At 40.4% G+C, this 23166-nt stretch overlaps 1 protein-coding gene across 5 annotated transcripts; it reads left to right on the plus strand.

Moving 5' to 3' along the window:
• crtc1a (CREB regulated transcription coactivator 1a) lies at positions 1-22817 on the plus strand. 5 transcript variants are annotated; one of them, XM_085253350.1, is made up of 16 exons: positions 1-163; positions 3213-3329; positions 4795-4920; positions 6619-6680; positions 7093-7187; positions 7744-7794; positions 8034-8119; positions 8205-8245; positions 8715-8905; positions 9051-9196; positions 9325-9417; positions 12186-12284; positions 13701-13805; positions 16378-16461; positions 16578-16755; positions 17512-22817. In XM_085253350.1, the coding sequence occupies exons 1-16, from the start codon at positions 38-40 to the stop codon at positions 17715-17717; spliced, it is 1806 nt and encodes a 601-aa protein (XP_085109476.1). In that variant the 5' UTR covers positions 1-37; the 3' UTR covers positions 17718-22817. The 5 variants fall into 5 exon arrangements, with proteins under 5 accessions (XP_085109476.1, XP_085109477.1, XP_085109479.1 ...); XM_085253351.1 differs by having other exon boundaries at positions 12189-12284; XM_085253353.1 differs by lacking the exon at positions 13701-13805.
• The last annotated feature ends 349 nt before the right edge of the window (positions 22818-23166 follow it).

Consider the following 23166-nt stretch of genomic DNA (forward strand, 5'->3'; position numbering starts at 1 on the left):
CTGACCATTGAAGGAAAACGGAGCAGAAGAGCGAAACATGGCGACTTCGAACAATCCGCGGAAATTCAGCGAGAAAATCGCTTTACATAACCAGAAGCAGGCGGAGGAGACGGCGGCGTTTGAAGAAGTGATGAAAGACCTGAGCATAACCCGAGCAGCGAGGGTAACGACACCGTTTGCTGCCTTTTCCTTCCCTCCCTCCTGTCTGCGCTCCGTTTGTTTTCAGCGAGCTGTCAAATAGGCATTTGTAGCGCCGCGGCTGCACGCAGAACAGGTAAACAATAACAAACGACGCTTCCTGCCAGCTGTGGCCGATTTTCTCCTGTCGGTGGACGGCCAGCTGAGCCGACACGATGTGTCGGTCCTCAAATGTAGATGCGTACTGCGGGGACCATCTTTCCTAAAAGTTATTGGCTACAATTTTTGTCCCACGCAAGTGTAAAGCAAAGGGGCGTGCATCCGTGTTTGACAGCGCGCGTCCAGCACCGCGATTTTCCCTTCATCTCGTGGGCTTAGATACGAAGCGATTAACCTAAAGCATATGATATGATCCGTGAACGTAGAGATTGACATTTTAAAAAATGAATTAGAAAATCGTGGTGCATATAGGGATATATGTTAAGGTGTGTTTCTGTGCATATAAACCGCGGTGAACTTGTCTGACGGGTCCTCAGGCCTGTGTGCACTGCAACATGAGTGACATTTACGGCAAAGATGAAGGCCAGCAGATTATGTGGAATTTAAGCCACATACAGCACAGGCCTCCAGAATAAATCCTATGGAGGCAGGGCTTCAGTGGAAACCGCTACTGAGTGGAAATATGATGGACTTAACATCATTGCAAGCATCAGCCACTATCCTATCTAAGCTCTGTTTCTCTGAATCTGTGTGTTTGTGTCTGCTCAGAAGACGATAAAGAGCAACTTAAAGGTCTTTCTAGAATCAGAAAAGCAGAAGTATCATGTAACAGTAGATATCGTGGATGCTGGTTCACAGTCTCACGTCAATGGCAGACTGCAGTGCAAAACTTCTAAACGTGCATTGCTTTAAAAAAAAAATTATTAGAAATACGCGCTCACCCGACACTTTGTTAGCTACACCTCACTAGTGATGGGTTGGCCCATTAAGAAGTGCCTTAAATCCTCTGTGTGATTTTTTTTTTTTTTAACTGCAGTTTCCTGTTCTTAGCTGACAGGACTGGCACCTAGTGTGGTCTTCTGCTGCTGTAGCCTATCTGCTTCAAGATTCAAAGATGTTGTGCATTCAGAGATGCTTCTGCTTCTTCTTCTTCTGCATGCTTTGGTTTTAATGAACTTTTTTTCGGGGATATTGTATCTTCCTATCAGCTAGAACCAGTCGCGCCTTTCTCCACTGACCTTTGACATCAACAAAGCGTTTTCACCCAGAAAACTGCCGCTCACTGGATGTTTTCTCTTTTTCAGACCATTCTCTATGAACCCTAGAGGTGTTTAGAAAATCCCAGTTTCTGAAATACTGAAATACCAGCTCACTTGGTCCTGACAACCATACTACGATCAAAATCTCTTAAATAACCTTTCTTCTCCATTTGGTTTGAACTTAAGCATCTTGACTTGACAGGTCTACATGCATAAATGCACTGAGTTGCTGCATTGTGTCTGGCTGATTAGATATTTGCATAAACAAGCAGTTGAGGAGGTGTATCTTAAAGAAGTGGCCAGTGAGAGCACGCACAAAAATCGCTTGGTATAAACTGAATATATACCAATCAAGTACATTTCATTTGAACAGGTAACTTAAATGTAACATTTTACATTACACTTATGCAACATAGTTACGTGTAACCAAATAACCAAAAATCATCAGTTTGGGAATACATGTTAAGAAAAATGGCCTCCCTATGCTTTACCTTTAAACACGTCCTTATCTGGAAACTAATAGAACAAGTTGCATCAGAGTTATGACTTTATTATTATAGGTCCATATTTGTAGACGATATGTCTCGACAGGTTGGTGGAGGTCTGTGGCCTTATGTTTTTTTTTTTTATCTAGATTTCATTAAGTATGCAATCAGTCGTTTGTGTGTTTTTGGCTGTCAGTAAAATTATGCAAAAACCTCCAAGCTGACTATAATTAAAACCCAGTGGAGAGGTGGAGTATGAGCAAACCCATTAAACAGAGCGAAGCTGGATTGCTTTCTTCAAAACTGCGAGATGGGGCAGTGAAACTGGTGAAAGGATGCACTTTTCCAGTGATTAATGGAAAGACAAACATTAGGTAGCTCTTGTTTGAGCCAGAGTTAGACATGCTGGAAGGATGCCTCGGGTTTAGAGTTTCAACCTTTCACACTGTTGCCTCCCTTTATGCTCAACTCTCACTCTGATTTTTCTTTTGTGCTTTTCTCCGTACACGGCTTCTTGTGATTAAAGTGACCCAGACTTCATATTCTGTTGTTACAGTATCTAATCCGTTGCATCAGAGACTGCGTTCATGTAGCTAAAGAAGTATACTCTGAGGTTGGAGGCTTATCAAAATACACCACTGATGCAGGCATAGTAATTGTTATTATTAGATTTTCTGCCATGCCAACAGTAAGCAGTGGGCTTGCATGAGACAATTTAATTGACTGGTCATGGGTTCTCTGATTGGACATGGAAAAGGAGGCTGTTTTGAAATAAACACTGGAGTGACAGTTTGGAGGGTTTTCTTCTGAAATGAAGACAGGCACATTCAGTGATACTGAATTATATCTATACTGCTTTGCTTGCACCTTGGCATTCATATAATCTATTCACATTAAATAAAAAAGAAACCGTTAAATTTGACACTAAATTAGCTGTAAACGTTAGAGCTTGCAACAAAATTTGTCACTAAATTAAACAGCTTTTAGTTTCCACCACTTCGATCTTCCTTTCCTTTACTGCTAAAATCCACAAATCTCACTTTTAGCACTTCAAAAAATTTAAGAAAAATCTGCAAACAGTCCTGTAATGTAAATGAAACAATCATGCAACTTAAAAAGAAAATGTTCTAGCAGAACATCATATTCAGCTCTCGTTATTAACAATATCACGGCCTGGTCCTTGGTTTTTAGGCGTGTGGGGTGTTAATAGCTAATTTATTACATCGCTGTAACTGGAGCGTGGACTTAATGCGAGCGAGAAACTCTTTTACTTCTTTTCTAAATTTCCCATAAATGCCTGCTGATTTACCTGATGTTGTTCTTCTTGCAGTTGCAGTTGCAGAAGACCAAATATTTGCAGCTGGGGCAGAACCGTGGGCAGTACTATGGAGGATCCTTGCCAAACGTCAATCAGATTGGAAACAGCACGATCGACGTGCCTTTTCAGGTACAGGATTGCTTATCTTTCCTTTGCCTTTCACATTTACAACTAAAATATACCTGGTGTAGGTCAATTCAATCTGTGGCCTTAACTGCAAAAATATATTGTGTGATATAAATAAATAAATACCCCCATTTTTTCCCAATCTCTATGGGTAAGTAATATCCTGCAGTATTGACTGGTCGCTTTTTTTAGACATCCTGAGGTTCTTTTTCCCTGGACTAAATATTCTTCTACAGGAAGTCACATACTTTGTGTAAGTCACTTATGTAAGCAGTATATGAACAAAAATAATACTTTATTTAGAGGCAGTGTAAGTATCCAAGGCCACAGCCTACATTAGGTTTGTATACGGTTGTAGCATGGCTCGGCGCAGGCTCTGTCCAATAAACACTGTGTACACAGTCCTGCAATAACTTTGAAGTTTATATGTTGCTGCCGCAGCGTAATAAGAACGTTCTTGAAGCCACGTCTGTCACACCAAATTTGAATTGTGTGTTTTATGTGCAGGGAGACAGCTTCATGCTGGGCTTCAGTGCACTCGGCAACAACGTGAACAGAAGCAGAAGTTTTTTTATTGCTTTAAATTGTTTTCAGGAGCAGCTTCAAAGGTGGCAGGAAAGGATTTGTATTAATTGTCGACAGAAACATAAAAGAAATGTCAGTCTTCAGTGAAAGCCTTAAAACTGATATTGCACAATAATGAATGTTAGAAATTGAAGGGAAAAAGGGTCAGGAGGTTGTGTGTAATTTGTTCTGAATAATAGGTTTCATTTTATTTGGGGAAATAAAAAAAGAAAAAATCATTGCGTTCAGTGCTATCTGCAACGCGACTGCTGCGTTGCTTAGTGTGTCAGTCTGTGTATATGAGAAAGAAGAGCTTCTCCATGTTTTATTCTCTCAGCCAGTGCTGGAAACAGTCTCTTGCTTGAAAGGCACTGAAGCTGCACAGCAAGACAGAAAACATCTGTCATGTGGGCTAAAAAGCCCTTGTCCTTGAAATTTCCACGGAATAGCGTCAGACAAATGGAACAAGATACCAACCTTTAAAAAAAAGGAAAATGTAATGCAGTTTCGTAGTTTTAATTTTCTTTGCCAATGAAATGACAACCCTCAAAAAAACAACAAACAAACAAGTTGAAGAACACGCGTAGAACATAATGCACACATTTCAGATTTTCTTTTTCCAGTCTTCCCCCATCCTTTTCACCCCGGACCACTTTACCTTTCATTCCTGTGCTACATGCTCATAGGAAGTGTTTATTCTCTGCTGGCCAAGAGCAGTGTAACTGAGGTAAAGTGCTGACTACCGTGGCTGCCGCAGTGCTTTTTGTAGATTAATGACCTCAAAAACTCTCTTGTTATTGTTACACATTCAGCTCTAATAGTGCAGGCCGGTGAGGAGCTGAAAAGTAATGTTTGCAATTTGCCCAGTTCATTACCCATTTTTTTCCTTGTCTTTATTTGTCAGAATTCAGGGCTCGACATGAACAGGTCGACGCGACACCACGGATTGGTGGAAAGAGTCTACCGCGATCGGAACCGCATCACATCGCCCCACCGGAAACCCCTGTCTGTTGACAAACACGGACGACAGATATCCTTTTATGCTGCCTGTTGGGTGAAGTGTTGTTTAATGTTGGGGCGATCGTGGCTCAAGAGTTGGGAGTTTGCCTTGTAATCGGAAGGTTGCCGGTTCGAGCCCCGGCTTGGACAGTCTCGGTCGTTGTGTCCTTGGGCAAGACACTTCACCCGTTGCCTACTGGTGGTGGTCAGAGGGCCCGGTGGCGCCAGTGTCCGGCAGCCTCGCCTCTGTCAGTGCTCCCCAGGGTGGCTGTGGCTACAATGTAGCTTGCCATCACCAGTGTGTGAATGTGTGTGTGAATGGGTGGATGACTGGATATGTAAAGCGCTTTGGGGTCCTTAGGGACTAGTAAAGCGCTATATAAATACAGGCCATTTACCATTACCATTTTTATCTGGTTTCTGAGCTTCAGTTTAAATCAGAGTGCTTGGTCAAAACTTCACTCGGTCAAATTTTTCTTTAGGAGCAGTAGAGTGGCATTTCTGCAGATTATTAGGAATTTACACAGATGTTATCCTACCAATGCATGCCCCATGCTACAGTATTTGTTTTGGCCTGTTCATGCTGTTGGAAGCCTGATATACTTAATCACACTGAGAAAAAACAAACAAACATGTTAATATCCTAAAAATGGGTCAGTTTAACCCATTCCTAGGTGCTTACTAGGCATGAATATTTCAGCTTTTTGTGGATTCAAATGAGAAGTAGCTTTGAAATGAAAAACGATAGGGATGTCTCATAAACTGCTGTAGGTGCATGAAGCCTAAAAACAGGGCATTTTAGCCTGTCGCTAGGTGGTTGCGGGGCAACACGATGCCATCATAATGTGTCATGCATAATTTAGCTTTTGCGAATACAAATTAAATGTTACTGTTGTGAAATACAAACGATACAGTGCTTTTATAAGGTGCATAAGTGCAAAAAAATGGGTCGTTTCAAACTGTTGCTGGGTGGTTGCTAGGCAATGCGATGATGCCGCAGTATCTGATATAGATAAGAACCTTCCGGGGCCTAAGATGAACTTGTGTGCACAGGTTTGGTTGCTCATCTTCTAATGCTCTCGGAGGAGTTGGTGGACAAAGAAACCAACGCACAGACAGACAGACAGACAGAGATTTCATGTATTATGATAAATATTCAGTGGGAGGAGTTTGGCTGGGAATAACATGGTGTCAACAGCTGAACATTAGCATCGTGGAGATGTTAATAAACCATAGTCTGCACACACCCACACAGTTCTGAGAACAGGACTAATCACACAGTATAAGTGAAACCACCTGCGGGCTCTCATCATTCTCCAGCAGAAGTCAATGCAAATCTTTAAACTGTATTATTGTTTTTTAAAGCTTAATATATGCATAAAATATACATTTGTGTTTAAATGCTCCTTCGTGGTAGCATTATTGGAAAATACACAGTGCAGAACAAGCAATTATTAACACCTTTTCATTAATAATGCTGTTGTATTCAGCTAGCTTTTGAAACGGAAGTGCTTCTTGATTTCAGATTTTTAGATCTTAATCAAACTCTTTGTGGGCATTTTTGTAAAAGACTTCGGCCTGTAGGTAATGAAAGTGTACCCTGTATTGTAGAAAATCACCAAGCACAGTGCTTTTTTTATTTATTTATTTTTTGAATTCACAGAAGAGAGTACACTGATTCTGCCAAGGCTTTATTCTCCAGCTGTTATTTCTTAACCTGCGATGTCACATTGACAGCTGTCCATATGGCTCAGTATATCTCTCGCCGCCACCTGATACTAGTTGGAGGAGGTAAGACGGTCTCTGATAATGACACAATGTCTCGGCATGGCCTTCTTGCAACTAAATGCATTTTTTTTTCACCTGTCATGAAGAAATGTGTTCAGATAATAACGCAAGACACATTCAGAGTGGAAAGACCCAAGAGGCTAACACTCTGACTGTGAAATCCTTCTGCATTGTCACATATTTAATGACTTTCACAGTTTCTGCCATTGAGAAAAATTATTGAAATGTTTATATTTACACTTAAAACTATTCCAGTGTCCTTATTCTAGTGTTAAACATTTAAAAATAACTGACTGCTGCATGTGATGTTGTTGTCGCGCAGTGCTGTAGTTGCCCACTATGTACTTTTTTGTGCTATTCGGGTAGATTTTGTCTATAGATCGCCTTATGTGAGTTTAAAATTCTTGTGCTGCAGGACAAACTCTGACTCAGCACTGCATCAGTGCACACTAATTCCTGCCCAGCAGGCCTCCTTCACTGGAGGATCACAGGAGCTGCAGCCAAAACGAGGTACACAAGATTTCGAAGATGTTCTCGTCATGTAGTGTAAGAGACATGTTCATTAGTGTGGTGTGTGTCAGCTCACTTCATACAGACACCCTGCATGAAATGAGCTTTTAACTCTGCCTTGAATTAGTCTATATGTGCTTTTTAAATTAGTGTTTTTTTGCATTATCTGCAGAATTCAGTGTTATTTGTTTTTTTGGTTTTTTTTGTGATCCTGTTTAGTTTTTGTGGTATTTTGTTGCTTTCTCCTGACGACTCAGTGGAAGCGCCCTGCAGTGTATGATGAAAGGGTTTGAATGCAGCTTTGAAGGCAAGAGGAGGAAAATTGATTGCTGTGCAGATGGTGCGCATTCAAGTACCATGTGAATTTCGCTCCTAATGGCCATGTGAGGGGAATTATGTCAATTTTAGAAGCACTTTGGTTGAATTTGTATGTATCATCTTGGAGAAGTGCTTGTGCTTTTACCCATTATTTGCATTCAGAATTCTTTTTTCTTTTACTAATGTCACACTTCTTGTCTACTTTCTTTTTTTGTTTTTGTTTTTCCTCTTTTTAAAGGAACCTTTTCTTCCCACTGTCATCAAGTGCTTACTCAAAGGGAATTGCTGGGTACCTTGTCATCATTTTGTACCTTACAATGCAATAGTGCTTGGATATATATAAATTCATGTATATATATGTTGTAACTTGACGCTACATACATTAACGACTGCACTTACTCACTTGATCTGATTAAATGAAGGCAGTTATTATGAGCTTCAACAGGCAGGACATCTGTAGATCCAAGAGATTGAGGAGATTTATTTTTTAATTTCTCCATCTCCATCTCTCGCTCTTGCTCTCCCCAGTCCTCCTACTCACTGTACCGGGGTCTGAAGCAATTAAACAAGAGGTGGATGAAGATGGACAGAAACATAACTGGGACAGCAAAAAAGTAAATCTTCACACAAAATGTTTTTCACTTGAGTATCTCACTGGTCTTCCTGATACACTAGTTGTCTTTTTTTCTCCCACTTTAGAACATTTCAAGATCCAAGCCCTGCAAAGTTCCTGGAATCCAGTGAGTTTTAATGTCTTAGGTTGTCTAAGGATACCTTCCTCTATAGTCTGAGTAACACAATGAAATTATGTTTCAGTGTAAATATTTTTGGGGGGCACGTTGGTCTCACTGTTACGATATAGTGTTTAAATCCAGAAAGGAAGCTTCGGCTAGGTACGTGTGTACACAAATCTGATGAATGGGTGTGAATAAAGCGTAGTTTTGAACTGAAAGCATCTGACTGTAGTTCAACATTTTCATTTTGACTCGCTCAACTGCCAAAGGAATGAGAGTGTGGAGCCAAAAGATTTGCAAAAATACCCTGGGCCAAATGCATGAAGTCCAAATATCTCTGGACTTGTTTGCCTCGGGAGACATTTCCAAGTAATCTGAATAAGCTACTGGTGTTGGCGGTTCTGCTATTTCATCACCGAGTATATCGAGCATGTCATCGCTGGAGAGTTTACGGCACCCATCTGTTTTTCTGCAGCATTTTCCCGTCTCCAGAACAGCAGCTGACCGCTTCGATGAAACCAGCAGCCCACAACACTGGCGGCTCTCTTCCCGATCTGACCAACATCCAGTTCCCTCCTCCGCTGCCCACCCCGCTCGACCACGACGACCCAGCTGCCGCCTCGTTCGGCTCCCAGAGCAGCACGCAGGCTCTGGGTAACACACAAGGTGGTAATAAGCACTCTCTCCTCTGTTCTCTCTGGACATATCTTAAAGTTATGTGCAGGATATGAAGGATCTTGGATTTCAGCATTTGCCACTTGTTTGGTGCCAAGTTGGGTCTTTAAGGAAACTGTTTTCTTGTGCTGGGTAGGAGTGAACACGTCTCAACCCACAGTAGCCATGGAAATCCAGGCCGGGCAGGATAGTGTGATTCCTCTCATCCTGAACGCGGGAGACTCCCACCAGCACCAGAACCTGCAGCTCTCCCCAACAACTCCACCTCTCACTCTCTCCCAGGTACTCAAGAGGAAAGCGTTGTACATTAATAGACATAGAAACAGTGTCATGATTTGTAGGCAGGCTACAAATACTGAAATGAATGCTTTTTGAGGTTTCTGTCATATAAAGTGCCGTGCTCCCAACAGGCAGCCATTAATGCCATGAACCTGGAGCAGCAGCTGTCCCAGTACGCCTTCTTCAGCCAGCAGCCGTCGTCCCAGACACACCCAAACCAGCAAGTGAGTTTCTATCCAAAGCCACAGCTCAAAACATAATAAACTTCATCTCATTCATATGTACGAACATCCAGTTTTATATAGTATTATGACCACTTGCCAAAAAAAATCAATGAATGAGTCAACAGCAGTTGTTTAACTCGGACGTGTGGCTCGTTTTGTTTTCATTTACCCGTTTTAAACATCCAGAGGATCGCTGAGCGTTAGTCCATCTGCATATGAAGCAATTCGCTCACTGTCTGCCGCTTTACAGCTGACAGTTGGTCGCCCTGCCCTGTTGTTAGTTACTTCAAACAATCACCTCAGAGTTGAGAGTAGTTTAACTTGCTTTCTGCCCACCGCTAAAGCCAAATCACTGCTAGTCACTTCCTCTTAGAATGTCTATCACCTTAGGTCAGAGTTATTTGAAGCCGAAAAGATAATGGGAAACTTTCAGCAACGTGCTCTCCTACACAACATGCTGCCAGTGCAGATGTTGCATATCGCTGCCCCCTCCCCCTGGCACTGACTCACTTTCTCTCTCACTCCCTCGCTTTTACCCGTGGTTTGTGGACATCTTTTCATTTTCTCCGCAGTTTTGGTTGCATTTCCTCTCCGGTTTTCTCTTTTCTGCCGCAGCCGTTCCTTAAACTCTTCCTTATAAGGAATTATATTTCTTGGGTCCGCTATAGTAGCTGCAGTGGATTCACACTCGAATCGCACTCTCGAACTTGTCATGTCATGTACAACATACAGAGAAGCGTCTGATCATGTTTGTTATTGGTAGTAGTAGAGAATGAGTCATTATCATCTGAAGTTAAGTCTAAATTTTGGAATTGATGAAATAATTTACTTAGTAAAAGTTATTCTGGGTCTTCCAGCCAATCAGAGTCCTGAATTTTCAGTGGCTGTGGTATAGACCTCAGGAAGTTTCACTGGAAATTAGGATCGAGTCCATTCCTTTACAAACCTGTTGCTGTGTTTCAGTTTGTGACGCTGGCGTTGTGGTCTGCTTTCCATTTCATCAGTCTGTCAGCTCCCTAAGCCTCCAATCTCGGGATTATGTTTATTAATGCAAGTACAGCTAATCCCAATCTCCAAGTCTTTCCAACTTCTTCCAATATTTTTGGATTTATGAATGTTTTCATTCTTTTCATTCTAAGAATGTTCATACATTTTATCTCTGTTTATCACATGAACGCTAAATCATTTGAAACTATAGCTTTATGTTAAATGTTACTGAACACGTGTCCTAACAAACTGTAATCATGAAGCCGTTCATGTTTAACTGAAATGAAAATGCATTTTTCCACAGCCCATTAAAAAAAAAAAAAAAAGAATATTACAAAACTTTGATGTTAGCCAGACTTTAAGATCTCAGACTTAATGTTTATCTGCAGCTGCTGCTGCTTTTTAATTAGATTGATAGCATCCAGATTGTGAATGAGTGAGTAAGATGAAAAATGAGGGGAAAAAAAGATAAACTGCATTTAATGACGATGATGCGTTTTGGCTCTCATGGGAACATTCGACTTACTTTGACTTACTTACGTTTACTCGTCTGTGATTCAGTCACCTCTCTATTGTTGAGATGTTTAATGAGATGGAATTAGAGAATAACCACACCAGAGTTATAGGAGCAGCAGTTCATAAATGAATTATTATAACTATATTTTTTTAATAAGGTTCCAAATAAATATTAAAACCTATGATGATTTCAGTTACCAGTTAGTTGGAAGAAAACTTCGCAAACTCTTTGATATTCCTGTCACGTCTGCTTTTATTTCATTTACTTTGATTACTTTTTGAGCAGATCTTCATTTTTGCCACAGTTGACTAAAAATAAAAACGCACCAACAACTGTGCTTTCCATGTCTTTATTCAACATACTGAGTTATTATCAGAGAGGCTGTAAAAAAAAAAAAAAGTGAATCCCTGCTAATTGCTTCTCCAAAAGCTGTTTGGATTCAGGTGTTCCAATTATGAAGATGAGACTAGAAGTGTGGGTTGTAGAGGTTGTTCTCAGTAAGAAAGCCATAGAGAGTTTTCTCTTGTGATAACTATGACTCAGTCACAAAAGCTTTCTCGCTGGGTTTTTGCACAAACCTCTTAAAAGCTACAGACACATTTCCAAGAATCTAGGCGTTCATCGGTCCACAATGAAATAAACAGAGGAGATAATGACGTGGGGCTATTGGGATCACAGCAAGTGCGAATACACGCGGTCCTGAAGAAGGTACAAAGAACTCAAGGCCAACTGCAAAACACCTGCGGAGATCTCGCTAACTTGCTAAAATCTTTGTTCGTGTGTCTCAACTCCCAGAACAACAGATGAGACGCAAGTATAACATTTAGACAAAAAATACACAATGATTTACTTAGAGGGGTAAAAGTAAAACCATATCCCTGCTGCCTCGGGGTCTGGGAAAAAAGACATTTCACAGGAGATTGTCAGTGCAGCAGTCCTTGTGCATAGTCAGGTCAGACTCTTCACCTTTAACTAGAAAGTTTATGTGTGTGTTTTTTTTACATTTTGGCATGATCTTTGACAATAAAATTCAACAAAAACATATAAAACTCTAAAATCTAAACTCCTAAAAATGTCACATAAAAGGCAACTTGTAGCCTTTTATGTGATTTTTTTTTTCTTCTTTTGATGTGTTTTCATATCTGCCAAGATGTAATAAAATAAGATATGAATATAATGCGTGTGTGATTAAGCAAGCATTAAAATTATACAGTGGTGCTTAAAGATTAGTTATCTATTTATGAGTCCACTGCTTATTTTCCAGCAGGCGGGTCTGGTCCAGCTGCCGTCCTCGGTGAACTCCTGCTCCCCGTCAGACAACCAGGCGTCCTCGCAAACCAACATGACCATCGACATGAACGCGGTGAGCAGTCTGTGTCTCGCTGATTTGTTGCAACAACAACCCAGTGATGACTGGTTCTCCTTGGCTGGTTCCCAGTTTTCCCAAAGAACTGTTTTCAGATGGTGTTAACGTGTTGGGCTCGGGGTTTCGCGAACACACTGCCACGTCGAAGTAATCAGAACTGATCTCGTAGACGTTCAGCTGTGACGTGAAGTTGTCCAAGTGTGTGTTTTGTAACAGACGTTTTGCTTGGGGGGGAAAAAACGACGTGAAAATAGGACTGTGTGTGACAGTGCAATTGTTCTTTCTTTGTTATTTTAACTATGATACAAAACCATAATTTTGCAGTCCCAGAATTTCTTTGTTTCTCTGCAGAGTTCAAGTCCCCCCCAAAAACCACTAAAGCAGAATGTAAAAAAATGCACAAAGAGATTCGCAAAACATCCGTGAATCTGAAAGCTTCTGTAAGGCGCTGTTTCTCCTTCAGATCTAGGCTCTCGCTGCTTCGCTCTACTGTTGCGATGGGAATGTGTTTGGATTACTGCAGAAATGAAGTGGCCTACATTCTCTTCATCTCCGTAAAAGACTGTGCGGCGTGAGGTCACGGAAAACGCAGAGGAAGCTCGCTGGGATCTGGATCTTAGACTTGTATTCTTGTTATTAAACCGTTAATAAGGAAATGTTTTTATCATTTTACAGTCAAAGTAATGTCAAGGAAAACATGACCTTCTTTCATTTTCAGGCGAGTTCAAACAGGTTTACTCGACGCCACTGACCAGGTCACCGGTTTATAGCTCTATCCACAGACCTTGAACTCCTTTTTATCGCTCTCATCTCATGCTACCATTATTTTGGTAACTTATCTTTTAATAGTTTAGGAGTTTAAAGGTTTGAACGCCTCGTTGACTTGTAAATGATTAAACATTATCAGCCTCATTTGATAAATCTCAATTACTTGATGGCGTATCTGTTGCTTACTTGGAAGGTTTTATAGTACTTTTTTTTTATTTTGTTAGACAGTATAAAAAACATCTGATGATAGGACAGAACAAGAGATAGCAGAGTGGGTTTTCCCTGGTCACTATTTTTAAAATATTCACTTGCTCAGGTTTAATTTCCAGCGATATTCTTACTAATTAATCCCCTGTAGTACTCAGTCTTTCACTTTTCTTTTTTTTTTCTACTACTCCACTGACGTTAGATCTACACATCACTCGTCACATATTGTGATCATACTAATTACATTTCAGCATTAGCTACAAGTATGCACAGGTTCAATATTCCTCTGATCGCCAGTCTCCTGCAAGAAAAACACCACAGACATGGTTAACCAAAGCTCCTTGTTCAATAGGAGAAGAGTTACACACAACGAACGAGGGGGGGAAACAAAACGACGGCCTCCAGTGTGAATAACTCAAATGTATCCTCTTGTATCAGGCCTCGTCCCTTCAACAGTACCGCAGTAGGGTTGGATCCTCTGCCAATCAATCTCCAACCTCTCCCGTCTCCAATCAAGGCTTCTCACCCGGAGGCTCGCCTCAAGTAAGGGCGTATGGACTGAACGAGCTGCCGGCTCGCTTTGTATAAACATCACCGTCCCTTGCATCGTAGTGCTGTGGTTATCTCTGCTGAGTAGGACTCCGTGCAGCTTTTTCTTGTTGATACAGATCTGGGCAAAAAAAAATAAAATAAAAAGCGAGCCCTTCAGCAAGACCCATAACATCAAAACAAGCATTTTCCCCCCTTAAGTTAATTGTATTGTCATTATTTATGCATTTACATATGATTACTTTCTGTGTTTTATAAGCCAAAAAAGAATAATATCTATTAGTATCTAATAAGTAGATAAAACACAGTGCAGCCTCTATTAGTTGACATTTTAACGAGCAATAGCAGGAAATCCTGGGGTTTCTTTGAGTCTGAGTCTACCGACATGCACAGCGGCATCATTAACCTTATAAATCACTGATGTGTTTTCCATGCTTGACATAAGAGGAAGTGAAACCGCGCAGTGAAGGAAATACTCTGGGAGAAAGCTGTCTGTGTGTACTTAAAGTTAATAATATATACATAGAAAATGTGCATTAAAAAGTTCTATTCCTGATCTGAATGATCACATTAAGCATTGACAAACTGTGAACCCTGAGCAGCTCTTGTTTTGCCCAGATCTGACCACCAGTCTCTTTAAGCAGTCTCTTAGTGTCATTGATGTGTTTTGTGATGTAGCCGTGTCCCTGACCTTCCTCCTCCTCTGCTGCTTTTTGTGGTATTTGCATCGCAACTCCACCGTTTCCCTCCCAGTCTTGCTTATTAGACTGTGAAGTGGAGTTTGTTTTGTTCTTTCCCATGTTTGTCAGATCTCTGTGTTTATTGTGGGTTTGCACCAGCATGGGGGGGAATGGGTGAGCATCAAGGGAGGTATTAATCCCCTTCGAAGGATTTTTCAGGAAAAGCTGTGCAAACTGAACCTTGCTTGCAATGTAGTGCATTAAGATAAACTGAACACACCCAAGGTAAACATGGATTAGGGCTGTCAGTGATGTGCGTGAGACTTAGTAAAAGCATGTAAGATTTGCAAAAGGTAGTGCTGATAATCTTTTAATCGCTTATTGCTAAGTGTTCTTTCTTAAATACTGTCTTGAATTACACCTTTAAAAGTGCCATCTAGTAAGCCTTTACTGGTCCAAAGATTGAAGTTATAGTTTCTGACTTTTAAACATGCCCTTGTGTGTTTGAGATGTGGAGAGAGAGAGGAACGTGGCGAGTGACAGAGTTGATTCATGCTGTGTGTGCATTTCTATATGTTTGCTTTCCCAACTCGGGCCTTTCCAGAGCTGAAGTGGCTCACTCGTAGTCCCGAGGTTATCCACGGGCCAAACCACAACCAACAGTCTGTGTTCTCTTGTTAACCTGCTCTGCCCCGTGGGGAGTTGTGCAGCGCACACAGATAATGTGGTTTAGAACTAGGTGGAGCACAGACTGAGAATATGATCCAATTACTTATACATTAAGAGGCCACAATGAAACGGGAGAATTCCTGCTGCTGATTCGATGAGGACATACAAATCAGGATTTTCAAGAGAATTAGCTTGCGCTGGATGAGTCGGTGGAGGGGAGAATAAAGCCACAGAGGGGATTACATTTTCAGTGATTCCCTTAATTTTAACGCACATTACATCCTGTTTGGTTTGTCTTAATTAAAACGTGGAAGCCAGAAGGCAGGAGAGGAAGCTCCTTTTTCATGTAAGGCTTTCCTTTTGTTGTCCTTACGTAGACGATTTGGGGCGTTTGGCCGGTTTGCATTTCAGTGTATTATGTATACAGAGAGCTGTAAGATATCGGCAGCTGATATTGAAAGATTTTGCCTCGTGTGATTAATTAAGCCATTTATTTATTTATTTTATCATATAATACATTTATTTACATATCTGCAGATTACTACAACTGTTTTTTTCTTTTATTTTTTGCAGGTTTTAAATCGTTTTTGTGCAATTAAAATGAAAAGGTTTGTGCTGCAGTAATGTCACACAAATGTGCAAAACGTTATGGCAGATGCTCAAAGACTTGTGAAGGCCTCCTCATGAAAGAAAATCGGCTATAAGCATTTTATAGAGGCATATAAAAAAATCCTAATTATTCTAAGCCTTTGTATCTGGTTGTCTAGACCCGAGGTGTCAAACATGCAGCCCACTTTGATCGTTAGTGGGTCAGACCAGTGAAACTACATGATAAATGTGTAAAATTCCAGTAAAACATCTGGTAGTTTATTGCCTAGACGGTGCTGTAATTCCGAGATTTTTTTCTTTTTAAAACACAAAAGATAAAATAAATACGCTGATGGTGCATCATTCACATAAAAACACTTAATGTGTTGGCATATGCAAACTGGGTGGGCATTTGTACATTAAAAACCTCACACATTTCCAGACGTTGTGACATGTTGCAGTGTTCTAGCTGCTTTGACTGTCTCGTTTTGTATATCCCGTGTTTTTTGTTTAATGTATTATGTCTGAAGCCTTGATGCAATACATATATATGCTCATATTGATGGTGCGCACTTGTAATTTTGACCTACATCTATAATAAACCGATCACTGCTTGTTTGTTGTTGCAGCACAACTCCATACTGGGCAGCGTGTTTGCAGACTTCTACGACCAGCAGCTGCCTTCCATTCAAGCCAGTGCGCTCTCACAGCAGGTACAGGCTCTGTCCGTGTCAGATAGAAACCAATCATCTTCGCATGTTTTTCCTGCATTTAGCTTTCTCCTACTTCAGGGACTTGTTGCATTATTTCTTTCTTTTGGGATTGCCAGTTGGAGCAGTTCAACATGATGGAGACCCCCATCAGCTCTGACAGCCTGTACAACCAGAACTCCACCCTCAATTACTCCCAGGCTCTTATGATGGGTTTGACTGGCCACTGCAACCCTCAGGACTCGCAGCAGCTTGGATACAGTAGCCATGGCAACATCCCCAACATCATTCTCACAGGTGCTTCACACGGCTTCTCAAGACATGCAGCGAGTGGCCTGTTAAGGCAGAGACCCAGACTCTAAAGTGTAGAACTGGTAGATCCAAGTGCGGAGGAACGCTTGTGATTCACATTTTCTTGTGGGTCTTGTGACAGTAACTGAACAGAAGAAGCTTCACAATGATTTGGTTGATTACTGGATTTGTATAATGGATGGAAGCAACAGCACTTTGTCATTCAGTCGTTGCATGCTGCCGCAACCCGACGTGTTGTTACATTTCTCACGAGTTGCACATCAAGGATAAAAAAGGTGGTTGCAGTTATGACGGAAGTTACGACGTAGATTTCCCACAGAAGTCTAAATCGGGCATAAATCACAGGATAAAAAAAATGAAAGTCCAACTTGATTATTTATGGTCTGAGCAGTATGAAAGTAGCGGGTTACCTGTCATTCAATCACTAGAATGTTAGCTCTGACATTGTTAAATGCTGCAGAGACGTATAACACTTATCTGCATGTAGATTCAAAGATAACCATCCTCTTAAGGTTTGCCTTTATTAGTTTTTAAAAAATTAGCCCTCCTAATAATCAGCTTCACTTAGATATGTAATTATGATGCCAAGCTGTCCCCTTAAGTTGTTATCAAATCATAACCCACACTCCTCTGCATTCTTTTGTTTTCATTGAAGTTGTCTCTAATTTTAGCCTTCCTTCTCTTCCTTAGAAACCTCAGTGAGATGAATAGTATTTTTTTTTTCTTGTTGTCTTTCCACAGTGAGTGGAGAGTCTCCACCCAGCCTGCCCAAGGACCTGTCTGGCTCCCTGCCCACAGATGTCAGCTTTGATGTGGACTCTCAGTTCCCGCTGGACGATCTGAAAATCGACCCGCTGACGTTGGATGGCCTGCACATGCTCAATGACCCGGACATGGTCCTCACCGATCCCGCCACCGAGGATGCATTTCGCCTTGACAGGCTGTAACAAAAGTAGCGGGTGTAACAGGTGTGTGAACTCTGCTACCTAAAGCCGAGGGTCTCTGAGGAGAAGGTATCTAGAATCAGGCTGATCAAAGGCCTCATCTGGGCTGAGCATCAATTCCACACGACCCAACACAATCGACTCCCACAAATGAGCTCTTAAAATGTTTCTAAAGACTGCTGCTAGCTTCCCTTTAATGGTTTTCTCACTACCTTTTGTGATGGATCCTGTTGCGATTTAGATGATATACCCGTTTTTTATTCGAGGAAGCTTAATGAAAATTTGGGGGCATAAACAGCCCGGTCTCTAATTCTCCATCAATGACTGACTAAACTATGTCTGTAGAGCAAACCCGTAATAAATCACACTATAGCGATCGCACGGCTGTTAACATAGAGTAGCTTGATGACTCAGAGGAAACACCTGTTGAGCTTAACCTCCCTCTGTCCCAAGCTGTAATGGAAGCCCCGGTGAGGCGATGAGTCACCCTTTTGCAAGCTCATTTATTTTTAGGGAATGGTGAATTTTGATTTTTATCATAGTCAGTGGCGGTCATCAGTTTATGCATGAAATCACAAATCACTGTGCATACTTGTTTTGCCTTAATAGCGTCTACATTTTGGTTTTCATGCAAAGATGACTCTTATGTAGATGAGGAAGAAAGAGGGGAAAAAAAACAAAGAAGCATTTTAGGGATGGAGTAATTTTTTACAGGTGGTTTGGCCTACGTAATCCGCCGTTGTGTCGTCACTACCATATCATTTTTCAACTTCATTTATCGCACCTAAACGGATAAATGAGGAATACGAGCTAGATGTTTACAGGCTTTGTTTTATATTTTACATGTACAGAATGTGATTAGAGTTTGCGTAACGGTATCTATGCAAAACTACAGCGATCGATTTGGGACTGTAAAATGAAACACACACATCGAACCCTTATACGCAGGAAGGCAGCGTGCAGGATTCTTAGAGGACGCACGGCGACCGTGCCATGTTACTTTTGAAACTGTTTCCGTTCTTTCAGACTAGTGAGGTGTAGAGATGGTGGGGGGAAAAGGCACACTGAGCGTGGCACACAGGATTACTCCCAAAGATGTGACCTCAGCGTAGTTGAAATATCTATATATATATATGTATATTTTTCCAGACAATTGAACTGCCTCTATAATAGAACAGAATTGTTGATACAAAGAGAATGTATTTAGGTCACATCTGTACAACCATGTTGTTGCCATCCTGTCATCCTCATTGCCTCTCATAACTAGCCTTTATGTCCTTAAGGACACATATTGTTTCCCCAAAGCAGATATGACATCCTGCTTTAAGTTTTATGTGTTGCTTTGCTCGTTTCCCTGGCACTACAGCGACTCTATGTATCCGTTTTCTCGTAGCGCTCGTGTTGTCCGTGCCCTTTATCAGTTCGTTCCGTATCGCTCTGGTCGCTCTCGTAGTCGTATGCTTTCGTGCTTTAAAAATCCTCTGTGAAATCAGTGCGTGTTTCAGTAGATGGGTCCTTTGAGTTCATTCAGAAACGTGTCTCATTATTGCACTTTATGCATTTATTTAAAACACTGATTTCTCAGAGTGTATATACCAAACCCCCCGTCCCCACCTACCCTCGTGACTGTTATGTGCACTGGACCTGTCTGTCCTGTCTTTGATAAAACTTGCCTTCTTGTAAAAAAAAAAAAAAAAAAAGAAGACGAAGAAAAAAGAAAAGACAAATGAAAAAAGCAAATTGAATTATAGTTATTTTTGAAAACTTCTATAAAAAAATCTATTGAAGAGAGCTGAGTTGTTACTCAGTCGGTGAGTATTTTGTTACACTGTTACACATTTTTCTTTCCTACATTTTTTGCACGCAGGTGTGTCTGTCGTGTCTCTGCAGCTCTGACTGCATCATGTCGTAATAAATTATTAATTAGCAAAAAAAAAAAGAAAAAAAGAAAAACAAACCACGGTTCAAGTTACAAAAATAGTGCATTGGACATTTGCAGTAAGTGTTATTGTAATACTGTGCCAGATGGGATGAGTCAGTCCCTGAAAAGTATTTTGCAGAATTAATATTGCAGTTCAGTGCAGGTAGAATAAAATGTAAAATAGATATAGATTCATTCCCAGGACACTATTCGGCTGTTATGTTCCTGAAACATCGCGTCTGTCGATGTGCGTCGAGGAACCCTGTGCCAGCATATTTATTTTCATGCAACACAAAACTATGATTGAATCTTAAAATTAGATTTTTAAGCTTTTTCCTTTAAAAAACAACAACAAAACTCTAATATTTCAGATGCATCATGTTGGTCAGTGATCCTGCGTTCTAGTTATCACTGTGGGAAAGTGGGGTGGTTGTTTTTCTATTTTAATAATTTTGTGACTGCACGAATCTCCTTAAGTGTTTTCTCTTTATGGCTTGTTTTTTAACAATTTATTTTATTTTATTTTTAAGGGTTAGGTGGGTTTTGTTTGTCTAAGCAAGCGTTTTTTTTTCCCCCCTTGTTCGCTAAACTCGTCTTTTGTCTCTCTTTGATTCTGCATCGTGTATAGGCTACGTGACTGCTAAGTGAAGCCTAAAAGCATCAGATATGTGGTAATCAGCCTTTCATGCACATGTAGAAGCCGTTGTTTGATACTGTGTTTTATACCGCAATATCCAGTATGCGCTTTTTTCCCCGTGGAACACCCACACAGTTTTGATTATGTCATTGTAAATCTATAGACTAGCTTTGTATATTTCTGTATGGTAGGAACAATGTTTTTCGTGCTTTATGTGATATGATGTCAAAGTAAGAAAATGCACTGAGAAATACTGTGCTGCAATATGTCATTGTGGCTCTATATTCTCTGCTGGACCTCCAGACTTTATAGTGAGCCTGACATCTTTTGTGGGTTCTTTATTTCCGTTTGTTTTTTGTTTTGTGTTTTTTTTTTAAACACTTTTTGTGCTCATGTAGATAAGCGCTGACTGATGCGTCGCCTGTTACTGCCACCTTTTTAAGCAGTAACGTTCTGGTATCGCACCAGTGTTTACAGAGACAAGAGTTTACAGCAGAGCAACGTTTGTTTTCCTCTACCTTAAAATGTTTCAGCTGAGTTAAATACTGTATCTGGAAAAACAGACTACATGCATGTAGAACCACTTGCAGTGTAGATTAGCTAAACAATTTTGTGGTTTAAACAGTGAATCAGTAAGGTTGAACAGTTATTTCAATATTATTATTTATTAATTCAGAGTTATCTGATATTTCGTTTGGACCTCGTCCATATGCATTTCAAGGCCCTTGAAGCACTTTTCATTTACTTGAAAAACTTTTATTCTGCAGGAATTCCACTTCCTGTTACATATTAGACTATTTAGATTCTTTTGGTCTTTACTTCAGAGCAGATTTGTCTACAGCACTGTATCTTTTTTCTCCTTCTTTTTAAAGTAAAATCAACAGTTGAACCAAAGGTAAAAAAAAAAAAAAAAAAAAGATAGCCATAAGTAAGAGAAAAAATTTAAAACTTTTATAAAACATCCTCTTTTTTTCCTCAAATGATCCCATTATGGTTCAAATTATTTCATATTTACCTACAAAGTCATTGTTTAGGTTGGACACAATTACTGATTTCTACAACATGAATTAAAGGGGCACCTGTTATGCATCTCCTTCCAGTTATATTTGCTCTTAGAATGGGAGACACTAATAATAAACAAGACCACAGTAATTACTTTATCCAAAGCCTGTCCTAAATGCTTAGTTTTTTTCTGCTCTTGGCTCTGTATGATGTCACTGAGAGTGGATAGTCTTAGTATGCTCATCAAAGGCCCCAGTGGGATACGCCTAGAGATTGTTTGGCAATTAAGTCACTATGAAATTGATTTCTAAAACGTGTCTGTGGGTCTTATACTTTATGTCACTCGGGCCACTTGGGTCCCAGTGACGCTACTTTCGTGAAGGCCCTTGCAGACGCCTGCATGCCTGCTTGTTTTTTTTTGTGACTTGTCCAAAGTGAATTTACAATACAATGCACCAACTACTAGGCCTGAACTCCACCCACCTTTCGTTCAAACCTTCTGTATGTTTAAGGGGAAAAAAGCTAAAACAGCCTGTTGCATAAACAAAAGATGTCCTGAGAAGCTGCACCAGGGCCCTCTATAAGATACGTGGGGGTTATTCTGTACTGTGAATCCTGCACGTCTACTCTAGAAGAGTCAGCAGTTGTTTGTTTTTTTAAATTTGGTGCTGGAAATGAGCATAACAGGTCCCCTTTAAAGAAATGACTGCTATATCCTGTCCACTAGATGAGAAATCTATTTTCTGCATGATGCCGAATTTCAAAGTATCTTGACATATTGTATTTTGCTTTAAACTAACCATTTAGTTTCGCCTTTGTTTTATAAATTTGTGGTGAAATCGTATTTTGTAGTGAAAAAAAAAACACTGAGACATAACATGGACACGATGAGAAATAACACGAGTAAGAAAAATCACATACAAATACTGTACAGTCAGACTAATAGTGGCTCTGTGACACAAGCTGTTAAAACACAAACTGAATCAGGAAGATGAAACAGAGTGTAAGGTCACTCAGTGGGTTGCCCACAGCTATGAATCCTGTGAGTGCATTTCGAGGACGGCCCAGTGCTGGTTCAAGACTCACACAATGGCAGCTAAAACGTTCTACAATGTATTTTAAGTTGAGTGAAACTATTCCACACACTGCAAATGCACTATGTTCCTGTTGCCGTGAAGAGGTGCACTATGTTTCTGTAGTGCACTCGCAGCAACAGGAAACATTATGCTCGTATAATATGCAAATCTAGCATTCTGCAGCAGAGCTTGGCAGGTCTGTACTTTTTCTTTTTGAGCTAACCCTTTAAAAGCAACTGGTCCAAACCTTGTTCTTCAAATTGTGCGTTTTCTATTTTAACTGTTAAAATTGGACCAAAATAATCCAAGTTGGCTGTAAATGTGAGCGACGTTATAGATTTGGGGCGGGGCTTTCCATTTAAAATGTACCTGATGTATTTTTCTTGTGTGAAGGCTTCTGTCTTTGTATCTTTGCATTATTATTTGTAAATGAGATGAAAATAAATATATCTGAATAAGCCAAGACACTTGATTTCTCGTATTGTGTTTTTTTCTCATTAGCTTGACTCCAAAAAGTACTAGAAAACAAAGACGTGCAGCAGTAGTTTCATGGTGTTTGCAGCCCCCATAACTGGCATAACTTAGACTTTCTCACCCACTCCAGGACTTCAGTTGCCCTGCCTCTCCCACTCTTTCCGCACCAACAGTTTTAATGAGTTTCTACTTTTTTTTTATGTGGGATGGATACTAAAGCTAAGACTGCTGGTGAGAGGACAGTCTTTTCTATGACTTAAATGTGTTCTGGGCTTTGCGTGGATTGGATTATGCTGTGGTTGTCAAGAAATTAGTTTGAGATTAAATGTTTTAATTCTATTT

This window comes from Mchenga conophoros, linkage group LG18, assembly GCF_057382185.1.
Source record: "Mchenga conophoros isolate Kocher_MC1m ecotype Shallow Benthic linkage group LG18, M_conophoros_male_GT1.1, whole genome shotgun sequence".
In the NCBI taxonomy this organism is placed as follows: Eukaryota; Metazoa; Chordata; class Actinopteri; order Cichliformes; family Cichlidae; genus Mchenga; species Mchenga conophoros.

Coding starts and splice junctions, on each gene's coding strand:
- crtc1a (XM_085253350.1), top strand. CDS start 38: ATGGCGACTTCGAACAATCCGCGGAAATTCAGCGAGAAAATCGCTTTA. Junction 3,330..4,794: donor CGATCGACGTGCCTTTTCAG/GTACAGGATTGC, acceptor TTTATTTGTCAG/AATTCAGGGCTCGACATGAA. Junction 8,120..8,204: donor ATAACTGGGACAGCAAAAAA/GTAAATCTTCAC, acceptor CTCCCACTTTAG/AACATTTCAAGATCCAAGCC.